Source organism: Anser brachyrhynchus (genome assembly GCF_964034855.1).
Source record: "Anser brachyrhynchus genome assembly, chromosome: 20".
Lineage (NCBI taxonomy): Eukaryota > Metazoa > Chordata > Aves > Anseriformes > Anatidae > Anser > Anser brachyrhynchus.
The window spans coordinates 1,483,425-1,501,166 of NC_137713.1; the positions used below are offsets into that span (position 1 = coordinate 1,483,425).

At 42.2% G+C, this 17,742-nt stretch overlaps 1 protein-coding gene across 1 annotated transcript; it reads right to left on the minus strand.

The window, feature by feature from the left end:
- Positions 1-1,830: 1,830 nt before the first annotated feature.
- Positions 1,831-10,483, minus strand: WSB1 (WD repeat and SOCS box containing 1). Its single transcript, XM_080563355.1, has 9 exons — positions 10,165-10,483; positions 9,587-9,755; positions 8,366-8,634; positions 7,788-7,919; positions 7,286-7,386; positions 4,915-5,087; positions 4,441-4,554; positions 3,517-3,624; positions 1,831-3,012 (listed from the first exon to the last, which is right to left on the minus strand). The coding sequence occupies exons 1-9, from the start codon at positions 10,202-10,204 to the stop codon at positions 2,853-2,855; spliced, it is 1,266 nt and encodes a 421-aa protein (XP_080419481.1). The 5' UTR covers positions 10,205-10,483; the 3' UTR covers positions 1,831-2,852.
- Positions 10,484-17,742: the final 7,259 nt, after the last annotated feature.

Genomic DNA, 17,742 nt, shown 5'->3' on the forward strand with positions numbered 1-17,742 from the left:
TCACCAGTTCTTCCTTCAGCTGGACAATGTATGAGAAGCTTTGTCTTAATGATAAATATATTTAAAAAAAATAAGAGAAATGCTTCAATTTCGTACAATATGTCTATGAAAAATATTGCATCAAATGAGTGAGTCAGTAAGTAACGTGGTGACACATATGCTTTCTATTTCCTTGCCAGCAGAGTTTTGGTTCCTGAGGAAGTTCTGTTCCATTGACTTTGTTTTGTAGTAGTCTTTGGAAAGTGGGAAGTTGATTTATGATGTTTGGAAACAGTGTTCAGGGAAATCTTCCTGGAAAGTAGGCCTGGGTGCCTGGACTGAGCTTTCCAGAAGAAAAGATTGCACGCTTGCTGTTGGGCATTGTCTTTTGTACACGTGTAAATACAATAAATTGCATTGAGAACGGGCTGAAATACCACATTGCTTCTCTTTCACTGTGAGTCCGACACGCAAGTGTTGCCACTTGACTGTGCTGGAGCAATGCAGACACAAAGGAACAGGGATATTTATAGGTTTGGGTTTTTGTTTTGTTTTTTGTTCTTTTCAGTTTAAGGCCTGCTGGGCTATGCTCAGTAAGAGTTCTGCCTTGTCAGAGACTTTTTGTACTTCATCCAAGAAAACGAGGACATGATCAGAAAATAAATCCAGTAAGACCAGACTGTTGAAGTAGAAAAGTGCCTTTGTAGTTCCAAGGCGTCCTAGTCTCTTAAAATGCTAATAGGATGCCTGAGAATGAAAGAATTTATTTCAGTATATTTATTGAGTATAGTAGCTAAGCTGGTGGAAGACAATTAGGCATCTATCATGTAAAAAGATGCATTGCTTGATCAAATGAGGTTGATGTAATGTCACTTTATTTTTTTTAAAGATAAGCAGGAGTTGCACATCTTCCTTCCCTATTAACTTCAGTCTCTGATTTTCCATGTGGGAATTTCATGCAAATGCAAAGGAAGTGCTTGTACCAAAGTTGCAAAGCCAAATGCCATGATTGTTGGACAGTTTTAACTGTACTGGACATTTATTGATTGGGCTGTGATGATTCAGCATCTGGCCTCCTCGTCCAGATTAACCTTGTCCTTCTGTCCAAATAAACAGTGTAATAGAGAAAAAACAAACACACTTTAACAGGTTTGTGCGAACAGGCCATCAAAAGGATGCCTTCTCCGCATGGCATGCCCACCAGCTCCTGTTCAATAGGATGACTTGTGTTCTGGAGAGCTTTTACTGTATCTCATAGGCAGTAAACTTCCCTGGGATTTGGCACCCAGTTAGAGGACAGGTACTTCCCATCCCTAAGCAAATGCTTTTTGCCTGCAGCCCTTCGCCTACCTGTCACCCACCAAGGAAGCCGTGTGGCTGCCGATTAGTGTGCTTAGTTTGTAACAAGGCCGTGGCTATGAATTCAACAATTTGCATCTTGCTCAAAAGTTATACATCAAATACATTACATATTACATCTGCTATACAGCAAATGTATTATATAATATTTATGGCAAAGAAAGGGTTTTACCAAAAAAGTACTCTGGAATAATACGGGTGTAAAAAACAACGTTCAGTTTATGCATTTTTACAGCCTGTAGCAACCATGGAGGAGGGTGGCAGTCAGAACTCTCTTTCCTACGTTCTGTACCATTCAGGAGCCCAGGAACACTTACATCACCATATGCTTTTGACCTGCTCCACATTAAAAGGTTGATCTTGCTGTGGCTCCCCCCCATAAGCTTCACCAAGGCTATGATCCTGAAAAGAAAAACTACCTAACAGCTGCAATAGTAAATTCTCACTAGAACTATTGCATGCAGATAGTGTTGATAAATCAGCCACCAGATGCAGTATCAGAAACCACTTTTATACAAGTTTTTAATAAAAAAATTCAACAAAAATATATATAATCAGGCATTTTATGCAATGCATACATTCTTTATATCTGCAGGTACAGATAAATAACAGAAGGCAAAAACAAGTATTTTGCTGATCTTTGGCCATTAACCGATAATCACCCCAAAGAGATATTATAGGGTCAAAGAATAATAAACTGAGTCTGTAAACTTCTCTCATTACAGACAAAGTATCAGGCAATAATACAGTAGTTAGATTTCTAGAAATGTAAGGAAATATTTCTTTAACACTGCCCAATACTGAAATTTAACCTGTTTTGCTGATATGGAACGTAAGGCCTACTTTTAGCTGACACACAGGCAAAATTCCTGGGTTTACATTAGATATGCTCCATCCCCTACTACCTTAACCTACTTCCCTTCACCATACATTGCTCTAAAAGGCCAAGCTGTACCTCTTCATGAAATAAACTAACATGAATTCGTAACAGTGGATCAGTTACCTGAACCCCAACCAATGTACATACACACAGAGCAGTTAAGCCTCCTTAAGTCAATATTTTTTCTAACTTGACATCCCAGAATAATAGCTATGCTTCCACTTTACAGCACAGATGCATCTCATGGCTCTACCAAAGCAATATATACATGATACACATTAAAAATCATAAAAGCAATTTTAAAGGTACACCGATAGCACATAGCAGCTTATGTCTATGTATGTACATGTTTTCACAGTTACATTTTAGAAAACTGAGAACATCAGGAATACTTTTACTGTGTTTACTATAAATATTAAAAACTTAACTGTCAGGCATTTTGACAATATAGTATTTATGGTATCACTTTAAATAGCTCTTCAAAACCTGTAGAGTTTTAAGCATAAAGGCTGTGAAGTTTGAGGATTCTTTAAAGTGTTTAGCCAGTTTTAGCAGCTGGGCTGTCTGCCAGTTTGATTTTTTTTATTTTTACTTTTTTCTTCTCCCCCCCCTCCCCCCCCATGCATGTGTCTGTTCAAATCTGGTAACAGAGAAACTCCACCACTTTTGATGGGATAGGCAAGTTCTTGACTTGGCTGGTTGGCATCACTCTTCGAATTGCCATACGACATAGATGTTGGAGACTTGAAACTTGTCTCGGAGTTGCCCAGAAGTACACACTGCCATCCTGTGTCCTGCACAGCAAAAAGGAGTAAATAAATAAACCAAAATGAAACAACCCCCAACAAACACAACTGTACAATTATCCCACTTGAAAGATTTCAGTTTGGTACAAATCCTCACGTACGTGGTTAGGGGGAATAAGCTTTAAACTGTTGCTTAGTTCTAGCTAGAGCAGCACAACAACGTGCTGATTATCTATGAAAGGTTTGATCTTCCAACAGCTATAGCACCTGCAACAGAATAACTGCACTAGATTTCCTAATGGTCGCACTCCAATCCACGTTTGAGGGTCTGTATTTTATTTATTCTCAAAGATAAGAAATGGGTTTATCAGCCTCCATATTTTACTGCTATTCCAGGCATGCTTAAACAAATAGAACCAAAAGTAAAGCAAAGTCAAAAGCATCAAGCTGCAAGTCACAATCGAAGGTTTTTTAAGAACACTTAGCCAATGTTTTCAACCTTTTGTGTTACTTAAACATTTCAGGCGGGTGGAGGGAAATGCATATACTTGCCCTGCAGCTAGAACACTGCCATCAGTAGAAAAGGTGCAGCAGAGCCCATTGTTCAGAGGTGCAACTTGTACAGGGTACTCTTCATCAATTCTCCAGAATCTTACCATTCTGAAAATCAAAGAATGAAGTAGTAAGTTAGAATTAAATGTCTATTCTGATCTCATATTTTCTCTGATGCTGCACAATAAACTGGTCTGATATTAAAATGTTTATAAAACTGCCTGAATTTTGTAAGTATACGTGTTTCAGATTTGGCCTGAAATATTATGACTTCTTCATTCCTGATATACACCTCGATTTTTATTTCTTCAACCATTCAAGCTCTGCCAATTAAAATAAAAGGTTGCCTTCATCAGCAGAAAATAATAACCTAAAGATTTTCAAAGTCTCTCTTCAATGTCGTCATATAAGCTAGGAAATCCCAACGATGCTCATCTTAAATTAAAAAAGAAAATAATTAAGCAGTCCTCTTGTAGATAGTTTAATACTCTTGCTGTCATCTTGAGGAAGCATTCTTCATATGCTTAACATATGGTTCTTCAAAACATGAGTGGCACTGTTAGCAGAAACTGAATACCAGACCATTGAGTACTTTTCATTTAATTTTGGAATCTAAAACTACAAGAGACTTCACTGCATTATTATCTCCACTTACATTTACATTGTTTACAACCCCTCTTTTTCTATTTTCAGTTGTTAACATGCTTCAGTTATTCAGATCATTCACCCTGTACACAACTCATTTTTTTCTACGTTCAGAATGAACATGAACATATACCAGACAACTCATCTACTTTTACCAAGACCGCTAAACATCATTTCCCAGTTAAAAAAAAAAAAAAAAAAAAAAAGCTGACGTTATTTAAAAGTTCATATCATATGGGAAGAATTAAAGGAGTCCAACAAATCTTTCTTCATACTTACTTATCATCGGCAAGGCTTGCAATATGTAGTCCATCGTGACTAAAAGATACTGATCTAACCCAACGGTCATTTGCACCTCCAGCAAATATTGGAGTAGGAGGGGGAAACAGATGCCTGGAGATAAAAAGAAACTTAGCTAACATCATAATATTTAAGAACTATGGAATGCTTTCCTTCAGCTATGACTGGTAAAGCTGAGGAAGAAAAAAATGCATTGAGTATTTTAACTGTGAAATCAAGAGTGCATATTGAACTACTGTATCTTTTTTAGTACTGAACATTTCAGCTTTATTGAAAACTCTTAAATTCTGTCTCAGAGGAAAAACTCTGCTGTTCTACCATTTTAGGTTTTCCATCGACCACTGCTGTGATTTTCTCCCAAGTCTAGTTATCAGTCAGTTGCATTAAACCAATTATTTTTAGCAGTCACCTTCATTCTAGGAGAAAGTTTCCAGATTTGACTAGTTCACTTACCCAAATTCCATAAGAATAACTCCAATATATGGATCCCAGACATAGACACGAGTATCGTAAGATGCAGTAGCCAGTAAAGCTCCATCAGGAGAAAACTCACAAGCTACAACATCATTGTGATGTCCCTCAAGTTTCCGTATCATGGAGTATTTATCCATATCCCAGAGAAAAACCTGCAATTAAATAAGCTAATGTTATAGCTCTGCTCAAAGAAGCAATTAAACATTTACTTTTTTTTTTTTTTTTTTTTTTTTTTAAGTATAGCTGGTAGTCTTATTTAGGATTATATTAAAATCAGGCATTATGAATTACTAAAATTACGAAATATGCTCAGTGTCATACTCAGATTAAAATCAATTTTAAAAAAAAAATAATTAAAGCAGACATGCAAGTTCTAATTCAAGTTTGTTAAATGTTATTAACAAAATAAGCCAAAATATAAGATAAAGGCAACACAATTTAACCATGTAGCTTACTGAAATTCATGTATTACAAAACTATTTTATTAAAATATGCAGAAATAAATAGGGTTAAACTCTACAGTCCCCTCTTTTCAGTAACTACCAAAATTTTAAGAAATATACAGACAGAAAACGTAAGGTTAACATATTGTTACTCCAGTGGCATCCCTTTGAGTTTAAGATCACTTGTTTACAATTGGCTTGGATCACCAACGTCAGCCTAGGAAGAGAAACAGATACTGCAAGCAAAGAGAATTTTCACAGCCAAAAGTTATGTCTTTGGCAAAACAACAGGGAAGTCTAACCACATTATTAGAAAGAATTTATGCATTTTAAATCAAGTCAACAATTAAAAAAACAAAACAAAACATTAAGATTACAATTTACCCGGCCAATTGCATATTGTATTATATACATTGGTAAAAGATTATAATATTCTGGGATTTTACATGCAGTTGTACATTATATATAATCAAAATAAAGACTGTGCAGAATTACTTAATAGAACAATCTATATGTACTGAATCATAAGTTTATAGAAAATGTAAGTCTTTAGCATAAGATATATCCCTGAAAGAGCTCATTAGGGTTCTTGATTTTTTTCCCCTGACTCAGTCTTACTGCACAGATTAAGTGCAGGCATCTTGGATAAATATGTATGTTTGACCAAAGCAAACATGGCCTTAGTGCCTCACATACTTCCTACAACTGAACCATTTTACAATCAGTTATAAACGTGTTGACCAATTCCTCTAAGACCCCAACATTCCATAAAACTGGAAACTACATTTTAGGAGTCAGTGTTTCACTGCTGGGAAAATTTAAAAAAAAAAAAAAAAGAAAAAAGAAAGAAAGAAAGCAGAAAGTGGACATCAACCAGCACCTGCGTACGTACAGTACACCTTGCAGTCGAATGCAAGGTTACTTCATCCTATGGTAAAGTTCGCCCCCAGCCTGGTAGCCAGAGATGCCACTCTTTCTGCCCAGCTAACACCATTGTGCTCCTGTGTGAGTGGTGCCAGCTTAACCTCAATCACACCAATATTGCTGCCACCACCTGTGACAGGGAAAGCAAGAAGCTTATGGAAAACACACAGCCTAAAGATATCAATGTATACATCCACATCTGCTCTATTTAAAGAAAAAACAAAACCCCAAACTCAACTATTCTCTATCAAATCTGCACTGATGATTTAAAGTATAAAATGCATTCGAACAGTCATCCATACAAAGTAGTACTCAATGATTGAATTGTGCTTTTTATTCAGCATCGCTACGCTTCATTAAACTACCCAAAAAGCCCCTGTAACTAAACTGACTTCCCTTTTCTCTTTTATCCTAATTTTTCAGTGCCAAGAAAAGCAGCTTATTGTATATGTGCTTTACCTGCACTGCTTTCAGTTCTCTAGCAGGGCATTACAATACAGCTGTAAACAAAACCACTATGCTGTTCTTCATTCTACATCTTTTAGACACGAGTGCCATTTGTATTCAAGAACACGAAGTATTTTTGTTCAGCAGGAGATACCATGACTGGCTCAGACTTTGAAAAGTCCTTTGCATTGAGCAGGAAATAGAAAGGATAAAATCAATAATAAAATAGTTTTATGCATTAGTCTAAGTATCTTATAACACTGGAAGCTTTAGTCTTCTTTGATTTTATACTATGAACATGTGCAGGACTATTTCTCAAAGAATGCTTAAAGTTTCTTCAACTAAAAGCAGTGCAAGTTCAATTCATAGATCAGTGTCTTAATGCACCATTTGCTAGTTTAATTTCATGCACTTTTACATCATCGTAAAACATTAGAAGTTCATGACACCGAGCACAAGCTTAATGTTAACTGAGATTTAAAATGATTATGCATACAATTCAGTAGATTTAATGAACAAGAAACTCTGACACATACTGCTTTACTAGCTCCAACAGAACAGAGAATGGAAGAGTCTGGAGAGAATGCACAACCATATACCCAGTTCTGATGTCCTCTCAACACTTTCATCATATTTCCTGGGGAAAAAAAAAAAAAAAAAGACACTCTAGTCCCATAAGAATTGGTTAAATACTACATATTCAATATGAAAAATATTTCCTATTTTTTCTTTTTAAAATTTTATGCTCTTTCCTAACAAGATCTTGCAGTGTCAGTCTACATAGAAATAAATATTCTGCAGCTTCTAAATCCTAGGTCCCTATTGAAAAGTCACTTCATGTACTGTTTTAATTTAACTCAGTACCAGCTTGTACCTTTAGAGTACATATAGATACAGAATTTCAAGAGAACATACAGATTAAGAGACTAATAGAAGGATTTTTTTTGAAAAGAAAGCCTGACCTGTGTTTATAGCAATAAATGAGGAGAGTATGTGCATACTTCTACGTGTTACAGCAGATGAACTTAAAATGCATACCGTCATCTTTCAGGTCCCACACTCTCAGTGTTTTGTCTCTGGATGCAGACACTAAAATCAGGCTGCCATCTGGGGCAAAGGTTAAATCTCTAACAACTTCTGTATGGTCCATCAGGTTAAGGAGGAGTTTTCCTGTTACATGAAAACAGTATTTGAAACAATATTAACTTTTTAAAAAACACAAGATACTTATTGACATACGTCCTTCCCCATACTCAAGAACAGAGAGTAACTTCTTGTTGTTGAAGTTTCCGTTGTTTGAAAGTATTTTAAAACTACAATCCAGAAGAACATTTCGGACTAAACAACCAATATGCCTGAAATCAATCACATACTTAGCCATTTTGCAGCACCAAGGCTTTCTCTTACATCACTTACATCTCAAAGCATGACCTGAGTCTGTTCCTTCCTCTAGCAGTATCAGATGTTCCTAGTTGCAGTTCATTATTTCAAAAATACTTAATTTGTATTCAAGAGTCAACTCCCAATTAAAATTCTGTAAACAATTTTTTCTGCGTATTAATGTTCCTACTGCATAAAGTGACACTGACATGCCAACTTCCCCTCACACACTCTACCTGTATATACATCCCATATCTTGATGCGCCCATTGTTCAAGCCTGTTGCAAGTAGAAGCTGGTCTTGCCCAAATTTGAAACGATGCCATTCTATATTCACACAGCGACTCTGCTTCTCAGGCACCGAAGACCCAAAAGCAAGACTCCATACAATATCACCACAGTCTATTATATGTTCACAGGGCTTATTTTTCTGACCACTGTCACTGTTCTGTCTTGCAAGTCTTGTACTGATAGAATTTGCAACATTCTTTGTGCCATGCAACAAGCTGCAAAACAAACAAGAAGAACATAAAGAGTCTTTAAAAATAAGTAGCTACATATCGTGTGACATTCAGAATGCAATAGAACAAAAAGGTCTTTAAGATGTAATGAAATCTGTGAGTTGCCATGACGTACACGCATGGAGGCCCATAAGAATGCATTTTTACTTTCAAATTATAAAAGCTGGGTTTTCTTATAACTGTCAAGAATTATTAACCCTTGGAAAACTTCTACAAAGACTGTCCATGTCTTCACCTCTGTAGAAACATATTAACTCACTTTGAAAAACATTACAAGCATTTACAGACAAAATAAGCTACAAAAATGTCTAACACTTCCTGCTAAATAAGCAAGAAGTTCCCTGCAATTCACTTACGTTCATGGAAAACTGGGATGAGACATTGAAACCAGCATATGAAAAACAACTAAACCGTCACCAGCAACAGGAAAACAAAAAAAGGGATTTGCTGGGAACAATGGAAGCAAAACTTAACTAAGTACAAAGATTCAACTGCTAGATACTAACTTCTTTAAAATGTAACCTACAGCTGAAAATAAAACATCTTTTGGAACTTAACTTTCACTCTAAAGTGAATAATAATAGAAGGGGTCTGCCTTTAAGTAAATTCCTAGAAGGTAAAAATAAAATAGCTCTCTGATAGGAAATGTAAGAGTCCAGATCTGCTTTAGTTTTCAAAATTCCATGTTCGTTCTAACTTCCGCTTATTTTAGAGCACTTGACTGAATTAGTAAATTACTCCGTTGTGAATTTGCAATACAATTGTTTCTCTGGCTGGCCACAGAGAAGGAGATAATGGCTAGTACTTTAAAGAACTATTTTTTTCCTAAGATGTCAAGGCTTAAAGAGACAATATATGAGTTTGAATCTATTAAACATTATCTTCTATTTGGAAATTCTTAAGCTTTCAGTTTAAGAGCTGTATGGTTTTATCTTACAAGTTATTAAGGCACTGGGACCAGGGGACCAGCTTCACTATGCGATGCCCTTGTGACCAAGCAAAGTAAGATCCATCGGGAGCAAACGCAACAGTCCAGTTCTCACGTCCACACTTCTTGTCAAAAGGAGAAGTGGGGGCTAACAGTTCTCCTACAGTACGTGATCGTGCTGAAAAGAAAACAAAGAGGAAATTCCATTAAGAAATAAATTCAGCATATTTTAAAAAGTTACAGAGGAACCAGGCGAAACGTTAATTATTTTGCTTTTATTTGTCTTACGGTCACAATATAACCAAGCAAACGAGCAAGCCTCAGCTGCAAAGGAGGCTGAGTCCCTACGGCCGAACAGCCGGCCGCGCACACGGGCCGGGGCCTTCGCCGCGCCGCCACAGCGGGGGGAACGCGGGCGAGCGGCCGGCACCCGGCGGCCCTCGGCCCCGCCACGATCGCGGCCGCTCGGTGCCCGGGCGCTGCCGGCAGCGGCAGGCGGGGAGCCCGGCTGGGAGCCCGGCGGCCCCCCCGCGCCCCGCCCGGCCCGCTCCCGCCCCCCCGGCCCGCTCGGCCCGGCCGCCCCTCACCGATGAGCTTCTCGTTGACCCTCGGGGGAAAGCTGGCCATCGACGGGGCCGCCCTTCGGAACGGCTCGGGCGCGGAGCGGGGACCTGCGGCGCGAGCGGGCGCGGCTGAGGGAGAGCGACCGACCGCCGCTCGCCGGGGCGCAGGCACTGGGACAAAATGGCGGCGGCGGCACGGGGAGTAGCGCGGCGGGGAGGGGCGGCCTCGCCCCGCGGGCGGGCGGGGGACGGGCGGCCTCCTCCGGCCTCCTCCGGCCTCCCTCCTCGCTGCGCCCCGGCCGCCAGCACGGCCTGCGCCTCGCCCCCCGCTGCCGGCCGGCCCCGGGCCCCCGCCGCCCGTCTCTGATCCCCGGTGCCTCGTCCCGTCCTGCCCGCGCCCCTCCTGCCGCCGTCCCGAGCGGGCCCGGCCCTCCCCGCCCGCCGGAGCTCGCTCTGCAAAAGCAGCGCGCGTTCCTTGAGGCGGTCGAAGCACGCGGCCTGACGGGAGCCCTGCCTTCGCTGTAAAAACGTCCTGGATGTGCTTAAAATACAGCCTGTGCCCGTCGTGCCTGGGAGGAAAACCGGGCTGTGGTGCTGTCGTGGCGAGGCCTGCGGGTGCCGCCCGTTTTAGCCACCCCACAGGCCCCTCCGGGTCACCTCTTGACCCTGGGAGAGGGCTAAGCCTGCGCTAGCCTGGCTCCTGCCTCCCTGCCTTGGACAGAGGTCATCTCCATTATCTTCTAAGGCACGTTGTGACATCCTTGATGTCTGTTGACTGTGGGACTGCAAGGCAACACGTAAAACAAAAAGTATGCGAAAGCTTATATGAATGTGTTGCAGAACATGTGTGTGATACTGACCTGCACGCTTGATTCTATCTTCCCTAACCAGGAGCTGGAAAATTCTTGGGATTTTCCTACTCTCCTGATGTTTCGTTATAAAACTGTACAGTTCACTGTCTAGATCCAGCAAGATCTGGTTTATGCTCAACTTTTAAATGTATAGTTAAGGTTAATCGAGTTGCCCATAAACTACTTGTCCCCGAGGCCACCTTGTTCTGTGTGGTTTTGTCTTAAGGTCTGCGTATTCTTTCCCCTTCCTTTTCCCCATTCTCCTTTTGCACATCTAAGTTCTGCCCCTCTTCTAAGACTTCTTTCCATGCTCTCTCTTTGTACTTCAAGACAGCACATAGTATAATTAACTGCAGCTAATAACGATGATTTCATTCCAAAGTAGTGGCCCTGCTGGTGGAAACACTGAAGTAGCCATAGGGTTTAGCTATTCTGCTGTAGCAACAGATATTACCCTTGTGCAATCAAGGCCAGCAGAGCATTTTTTAAATCATGTAGTAAAACAGTGTTAAAGAAATGAGCAGGAAGAAGTTCTGAGTATGTCTGAGTAGGTCCCAACACTTGTTTGGTACTCTCTTGGCCCGTCCTAGCACTGACCTGTCCCAGGGCTTCCTGGCAGCGTAACGCTGCTCCTGCTCTATCCATCCTCTGCTGCCTGCAGATGGAAAAGCCCTGACCAGCTGTCTCCACATAACTCCCCAACTTCTCGTAACAAGGCAGATCCGTAGCCATTGTGAAATGCTGCCTTGGAGTTACACATGAGTCGTGAACGTTTGAACCAGGCCATCTCGTAGCTGAGATGACTCACGTTGTAAGAGTTCTCCCGGGGGTCTGAGCCTCACCTGCAGCCAGGATAAGGCTGGGTTCTGTTTGCTTACCTTGGGGGGCTGTTACAGCCAGGAAAGATAGCAGTCAAGTTACACAGCTTTGTAGGGCTGTTGCCATGTTACTGGCCTTCTTGCTCACTTTCTTAAAAGAAGCAAAGTATTTGTCAATTTATTATTTCTGTAAGTTTCTGTATTTTTGTAACTTCTGCTTCAGTAGTTGGTGTTTCTTCCTCAGTGTGCTTTCTGTTCATTCATGTAACAGATTTGAGAGCTAGAAGAGATTATTGCTTAGTCTGGTCTCTGTGTGACGCAGGAATCCCGTGTAACCCGGGGCACTGTCTAGCACTGAGGGTTTCCAGCAGCTACCCCGTTGTTCAGCCTGTACAACACCGCGGTCCAGCTGCCAGTCTTTGACCTTCCCAGGCTGTAGTTTGTGTCTTATGGACACAGAGACAAATTGTGATATGCAAAATCCCAGGTTTTTGCAAGTGCATTAGAAATTGGTGTCACAAGCTGTCCTGGAGGCGTTACCAACACCTTCTCTCTTCGTGCCTGCCTGGAAGCATTGTCTCATGTCTGAGGCCAGGGTAGCAGAGGTGGAAGGCTGGGTTCTGTCTGCACGCTGCTGACTGAACCGTCCTGGCCGGTAAAGCATATCTTTTTAAAAATCAGTCAAAACTTGGAGAGAGAAAGAATCCACGCTTTGCTTCTCAGAGTCCTTGCCATACTTATTGTCCTTGTAAGTGCAGCAAACTGGATGACTTTTTGGATGATTTTCGCTGCGGGTTCCTGGTGAGGCATAGCTGTGGAATCAAGGGTGGCACCAGGCCGCATACCCCACACAGTCACATGTTGCAAAGGCCTGTAAGACCGTGCAGATGACTCAGGGCTGATTTATGTGTTTTCCATTATCCTCCTATGCGGATGCAGCTGCCAAGCCTGCACAGCACTGTTCAGCTGGGAGGCTAATAAGCTCAGTGCCATCTTTCTCCATCAAGACTTTACACACTGCTGTAAGCTTTCACAAATGAAAGAGGACTTTTGTTGTCTGCCTGTCTTAAATACTTTCAAAGATCCAGGTTACGGGGCTTTTCCTCAGGCTGCTGAAACACCAGAATCTGCTTATTCAACATTCCTGTATACTGACACGGTGAATCTGGTTACACAAATTGCATTTGTTTTTTCTTCTTTGAATTTTTTAACTGATTTATGATTTGTGTTTTTAATCAGCTTTGTGGAAGTCTTTTTGACTCAGTCAGTTACCAGGCTGGACTAGGAAATCCATCTGAAATCTGGGTGCATTCCAAGTAAGGGACTGTGCTGCTTGTATAGAAATGGGGATGTGCTGCTTGTATAGAAATGGGGATGTATGCATTTGTCGTTCTATCTGGAGTTGTAAAATGAGTCTAGGTGTCTGCGTCACGTGTTCCCTGCCTTCCACGCATTTGCAGGACTCTCAGCAGGGCACTAGTGGTGCTTCATTTCCATTGCTATGGCTTTCTGCTGGAAGGTTTCTGCCACGGAAAGGTTGTTCATTCCAGTTAATGAATCCTAGTATGGATCAGCAGAGAATAGTGATCAGTTTCCACCCATGCTCTGCTCACTGTGCAGATCCCCATTCAGTTTGTGCAGGCTGTCCCAGTGAGGGTTTCTGTTCGGGGACCACCAGGCTGTATTTCTGTTGTGGTTGTTTGGATCGTGCACAGACCTCTGGAAGCCAGATCAGCCCAGGGAGTGTAAAATACATGGCAGAGTACTAGAAGAGCCCGTGGTGCTTTTCAGGCCCAGGGCTTCTGTCCCTCCTCTCCACAGTTGCTCTTCTGTGGAGTACCCATGACAAATGGCAGGTGAGGGGACACTTCAGGGCAATGACATCAGGCCAAGTAGCTGATCTGTGCAGTAGTGCATGCATCCCGGTGGTCCGGCTGTCATTAAAAATGCACTATTTATAGTCTACGCTGTTAATAATTCACAAGCTTCTGTTTGTTTTGAGCCTCCTTGGGTCGGAGAAAGTTCAGCATGAGTTTGTGGAGGCAGAAGAGAAGGTGAAAGGGAAAAGCAGAATGGAGAAAGAGGGCAGTGAGGGTTGAAGAGAAAAAGGGATTGCAGCGAGCAGAGAGCCGCAGAGCAGTTGTGCTGGCTGGGGGGGATGAAGGTGCCGTCAGCATCCCAGAATAGATCAGCTGCCCTTAGCGCCGCAGCACACGCTGGAAAACCCATCGCTGGTACCCAAGTGGTTAATCTGTAAGGGCCGGCTAAAAGAGAATTCTGGGGGAAAGCTGCACAGATGGAATATCAGAGAGGGACAAGACTGATTTTTTCTCTGTATTCTTATGGTCTCTTAGGGATTTTTTCATTTTTGGACCACATCTTTGTGGTATAATAAATAGAGCAGATGGCTTACTGTGCATAGTGAGTTCAGGACTTTCACCGGGAGTAGATGCTCTGCAGTGAGGGAGACAGGTTCGGGTTTGTTCTCTTTTGGTTCAAAACCATTCCTTTTTGTAAGCTGGCCATGGGTGTTGTGCCTCGTCAGGGAGCCTGTCAGGAACATCTGCGCTAAATTTACCCGCCGAAGCTACCAGAGCTGTTATCTCAGATGGCTGAAGGTCACGATGAGCGTGTTGAACTTGAACTGTCCTAAACAATGATAGCAGAAAAGTGTCTTTGTATTACAGAGAAAAAGCAGGGCAGCCTCGGCCGGTTCACTGTGCCCGCACCCTGTTACATGCCGGGCTGATCGCACAGCTCCCAGCACCACGGCGCCGGCAGCGGAGACGTTCGTTCCACTTTGATACGGAGCAGGAGGATCTGTGCAGCTGACGTTTTGGTCTGCAAGAAGTCTTGTCTGCCGCGTTTGAAATGACCTTTCTTGGACGGCTTATTCTGTCCTGCCTTTCATTCCCTGCTCCTGATAGCACGGCGCAGTTAAATGTCCTAGCCAGAGCCTGCTGAGCAGGGGAAGCTGGGGCTGGGCAGGTGAGGAGGAACCAGAGCCCGTCCCTGGCGTTCTCACTTCAGCACCTGCTTGCGCGTGGGCTGGACTCACAGACCTTACGTCTGCAGCAGCGACCGTCCTCCCCGCTGCTCGATGCGGCCGTGCATTAGCTTGAAAGGGCTGGGATTAGGAAGTTGATGTGAGACCAGAGGAATGTCAAAGCAGTCACATAACAAGTCAAAATGAGGGCTACGTGCTGGCTGACAGTGACTGGAACAGATGATAAAATAGCAGGGAATATTCTGAACTGCTCCGGTCCCATATCTTTTGTGTAGATACAAAAATATGTCCTGATTTTTTTAATATGATATCTGGCCGGGGACAGAAGCATACAGTGATTTATGCTAACCTAAACCGTAGTCAGTAATAAACTGCTGGATGTGTTTACAGTAGGAGGAATATTTTTTTGCTTTTTGTGAAGTCTGTGTTTTGGCATTGGACTAGCCAGATTATGCACGCAGAGGAAAAATCAATTGCATGAAATGGAGGGTGTCCTTGTCAAGTTCAAAAGTTTTTCTGCAAATTAAATTTATAGAGAAGCAAGTTGAGTTTAATAGGAAAAATGAAACGATTGAATACCTACATTCTGTAAAGCAGATCGATAAATTAATAAGAGCAGAAAGTCAGCATTTTGGAGAACTACAGGGTTGTGTCTGACAGCTTCTGCCTGGAAATGGACGAGGCTGCATTCCTGCTGCGGCAGAGTTGGGAAAGGGCAGGTTGCTTATAGATAAAGCGTGTTTGCTTACAGATCAGAGGTGGGCCTGAGCTGATGTAGAGTTGAGCTTGGAAATATTTGTGTGCTTTGTATCCAGGCCTGTTGCTGCAGGAAAAATACGCAGAGGGTTACAGAAAAGGTGAAGAGTTTGAGAGAAATTGAGGTTCTCTGCAGCTGGAGGTTGGACGAGATAATTTCTTAAGATCTTTCCTAGCTCCCATGTTTGATGGCTTGTTAAAATGCTGGGAAATAGCTATAAGAGCAATATTGCTTATTTGCAATGCGGCCTCTCACAGCATACCTAAAAAGTTCACTTGTGTTTACCCAGTGTACATAGAGTAAGAGTGGCGTAAAGGAGCCTTAAAGTAAATATGAGAATACGAACTTGAATAAATAGTAGTATAAGGAGAGATATTAAGGCAAACAAAAGCAGTGCCCCAGGACCAAATTTGTTTCTTAGGAAACATGTACACCTCACAGCTTTTAAGAAAATTCCCACAAGCACATCTGTAAATCAGAGTGCAGAATATCTCCAGGCAGGCACATTCAGAATAAAGTATGGGGTGGGTTGGTAATGGTAACTAGTGACAGAGTAGTCTCTGTTATCTCACTGGCTCAGAACTCGTACTAGTAATAGATGCTGATAATCTTGGATCAAAGAATGGCAAAGGAAGAAGAAGGAAAAACAGGTTAGGGGAGCAGGAATTGGACAAGATTAGAAAAATAAGATTTTGTATAAAATCTGGCAATTATTTGGGAGATTTTATTTACATGACCCTGGGATCTTATTGCAAATTTTGCAAGAGGTTATTACTTATTTTCACAGTTGCACAAGTGTCCAGGAGTGCAATCTCTCAGCGTCTTTGCAGTCTGAAAAGGAAGCAATAAGGAAAGGCACATTGAAGAGCAGGGGTAACACTTACAAGCTGAAGAAAATTGAAGGGAAGAGAAATAAGCCATAAAGATTTTGAGCAAAGGTCCATTAATAACAAGAGGTAAAAACAGTGTTCAGAAAAAGATTGTTTAGTTCCTTTCATAGGAAAGGGTTAATGGAGCTTCCTTCCCACTGTGAGTTTTGTCCTTTCTCGCAAACACTGCGGGCTACCTAAGGAGCTCTTGGTCTAGAAAAGTCAGTATGTTGTAATGCCGTCACGTGATAATGTAGTTTTAAGAAAAGCCAGCCGTGTCGAGCCTTTCAGTAAAATCATCTTCAGTTCTGGCTTCCCCGTCAGTCTCTGTTTGCTTTATCCGAATTCCTGTAGAGTGGCAGTTGAGCAGTGTCAGGCTGGTGCCCGTGTCTGACAGCTCAGCGAGCTCTGGGTGGGTCCGGGTGCGAGGCTGCAGGCAGTGGCCGGGGCTGGAAGGAAACCAGCCTGGGAAGGGGAAGCAGTGGTAGCGCCGCACACCCCTCCTGCACGCAGAGCTGTAACCGAACAGACGTGGCCTATGCGAGCACCGCTCGTTCCTGTAAAGTAAAGGAGTAAGCGATAGTAATACAGGCACATCTGTGCTGTTCGGTGCCTCCACACTGAGGGCTTTGTTTCATTCCGTCTACTTCTAACCAGACCTGGATGCGGAGGCACCAGAACTGCCGTTGCTGTAATCTGCTTCCTGCATTGCTTTTTTCTCCGCTGAAGCGTCATGTCTGGCTCTGTGATCAGCCAGACACAGTCACTTCAGTGAATTTGATCGCTTTTAAGGGAAGGACCTGCTCTCTGCATTAATATAATTGCAGGTTATTTGTCCGATTCCTCCCACGTCTTACTTCCTGAGGGCCTGGCACAGAAATCTGGTTTTGTAATCTGAGCACTAAAGCGCGGCTGGATGTAATTATGTGCTCCATTATTCCAGCAGCTCTGCAGCACGAAAAGTAAAAGCTCAGTGCTGCCATTAGTACTGAAAATACAGAAGTTAGCATGTGTTAAGTATCTCGTGCAAGAAGTGTACTGGGCAGTCTGTACACAGGAGTGACTTCAAGTTTACCTAGCATCTATTTCGCATTGTCATTAAATTGTCTTTCCAAAAGAGACTGAAGAGATGTCCAGTTATACATTCATTATATCTCTGGAAGTCACAGATTGTATAGAAAACAATAATAATAGGTCTTGGCAATAGCAATAAGTCCCCCGCTAAAGCAAAGCAGGATTTGGGGGAGTGTAACCTACCTTTTTGCCAGATGTCATTTGGATGATCATCCCCGGGGAGATG

Coding starts and splice junctions, on each gene's coding strand:
- WSB1 (XM_080563355.1), bottom strand. CDS start 10,204: ATGGCCAGCTTTCCCCCGAGGGTCAACGAGAAGCTCATCG. Junction 4,555..4,914: donor GTTATTCTTATGGAATTTGG/GTAAGTGAACTA, acceptor TTTTATCTCCAG/GCATCTGTTTCCCCCTCCTA. Junction 3,625..4,440: donor GCAAGCCTTGCCGATGATAA/GTAAGTATGAAG, acceptor TTTGATTTTCAG/AATGGTAAGATTCTGGAGAA.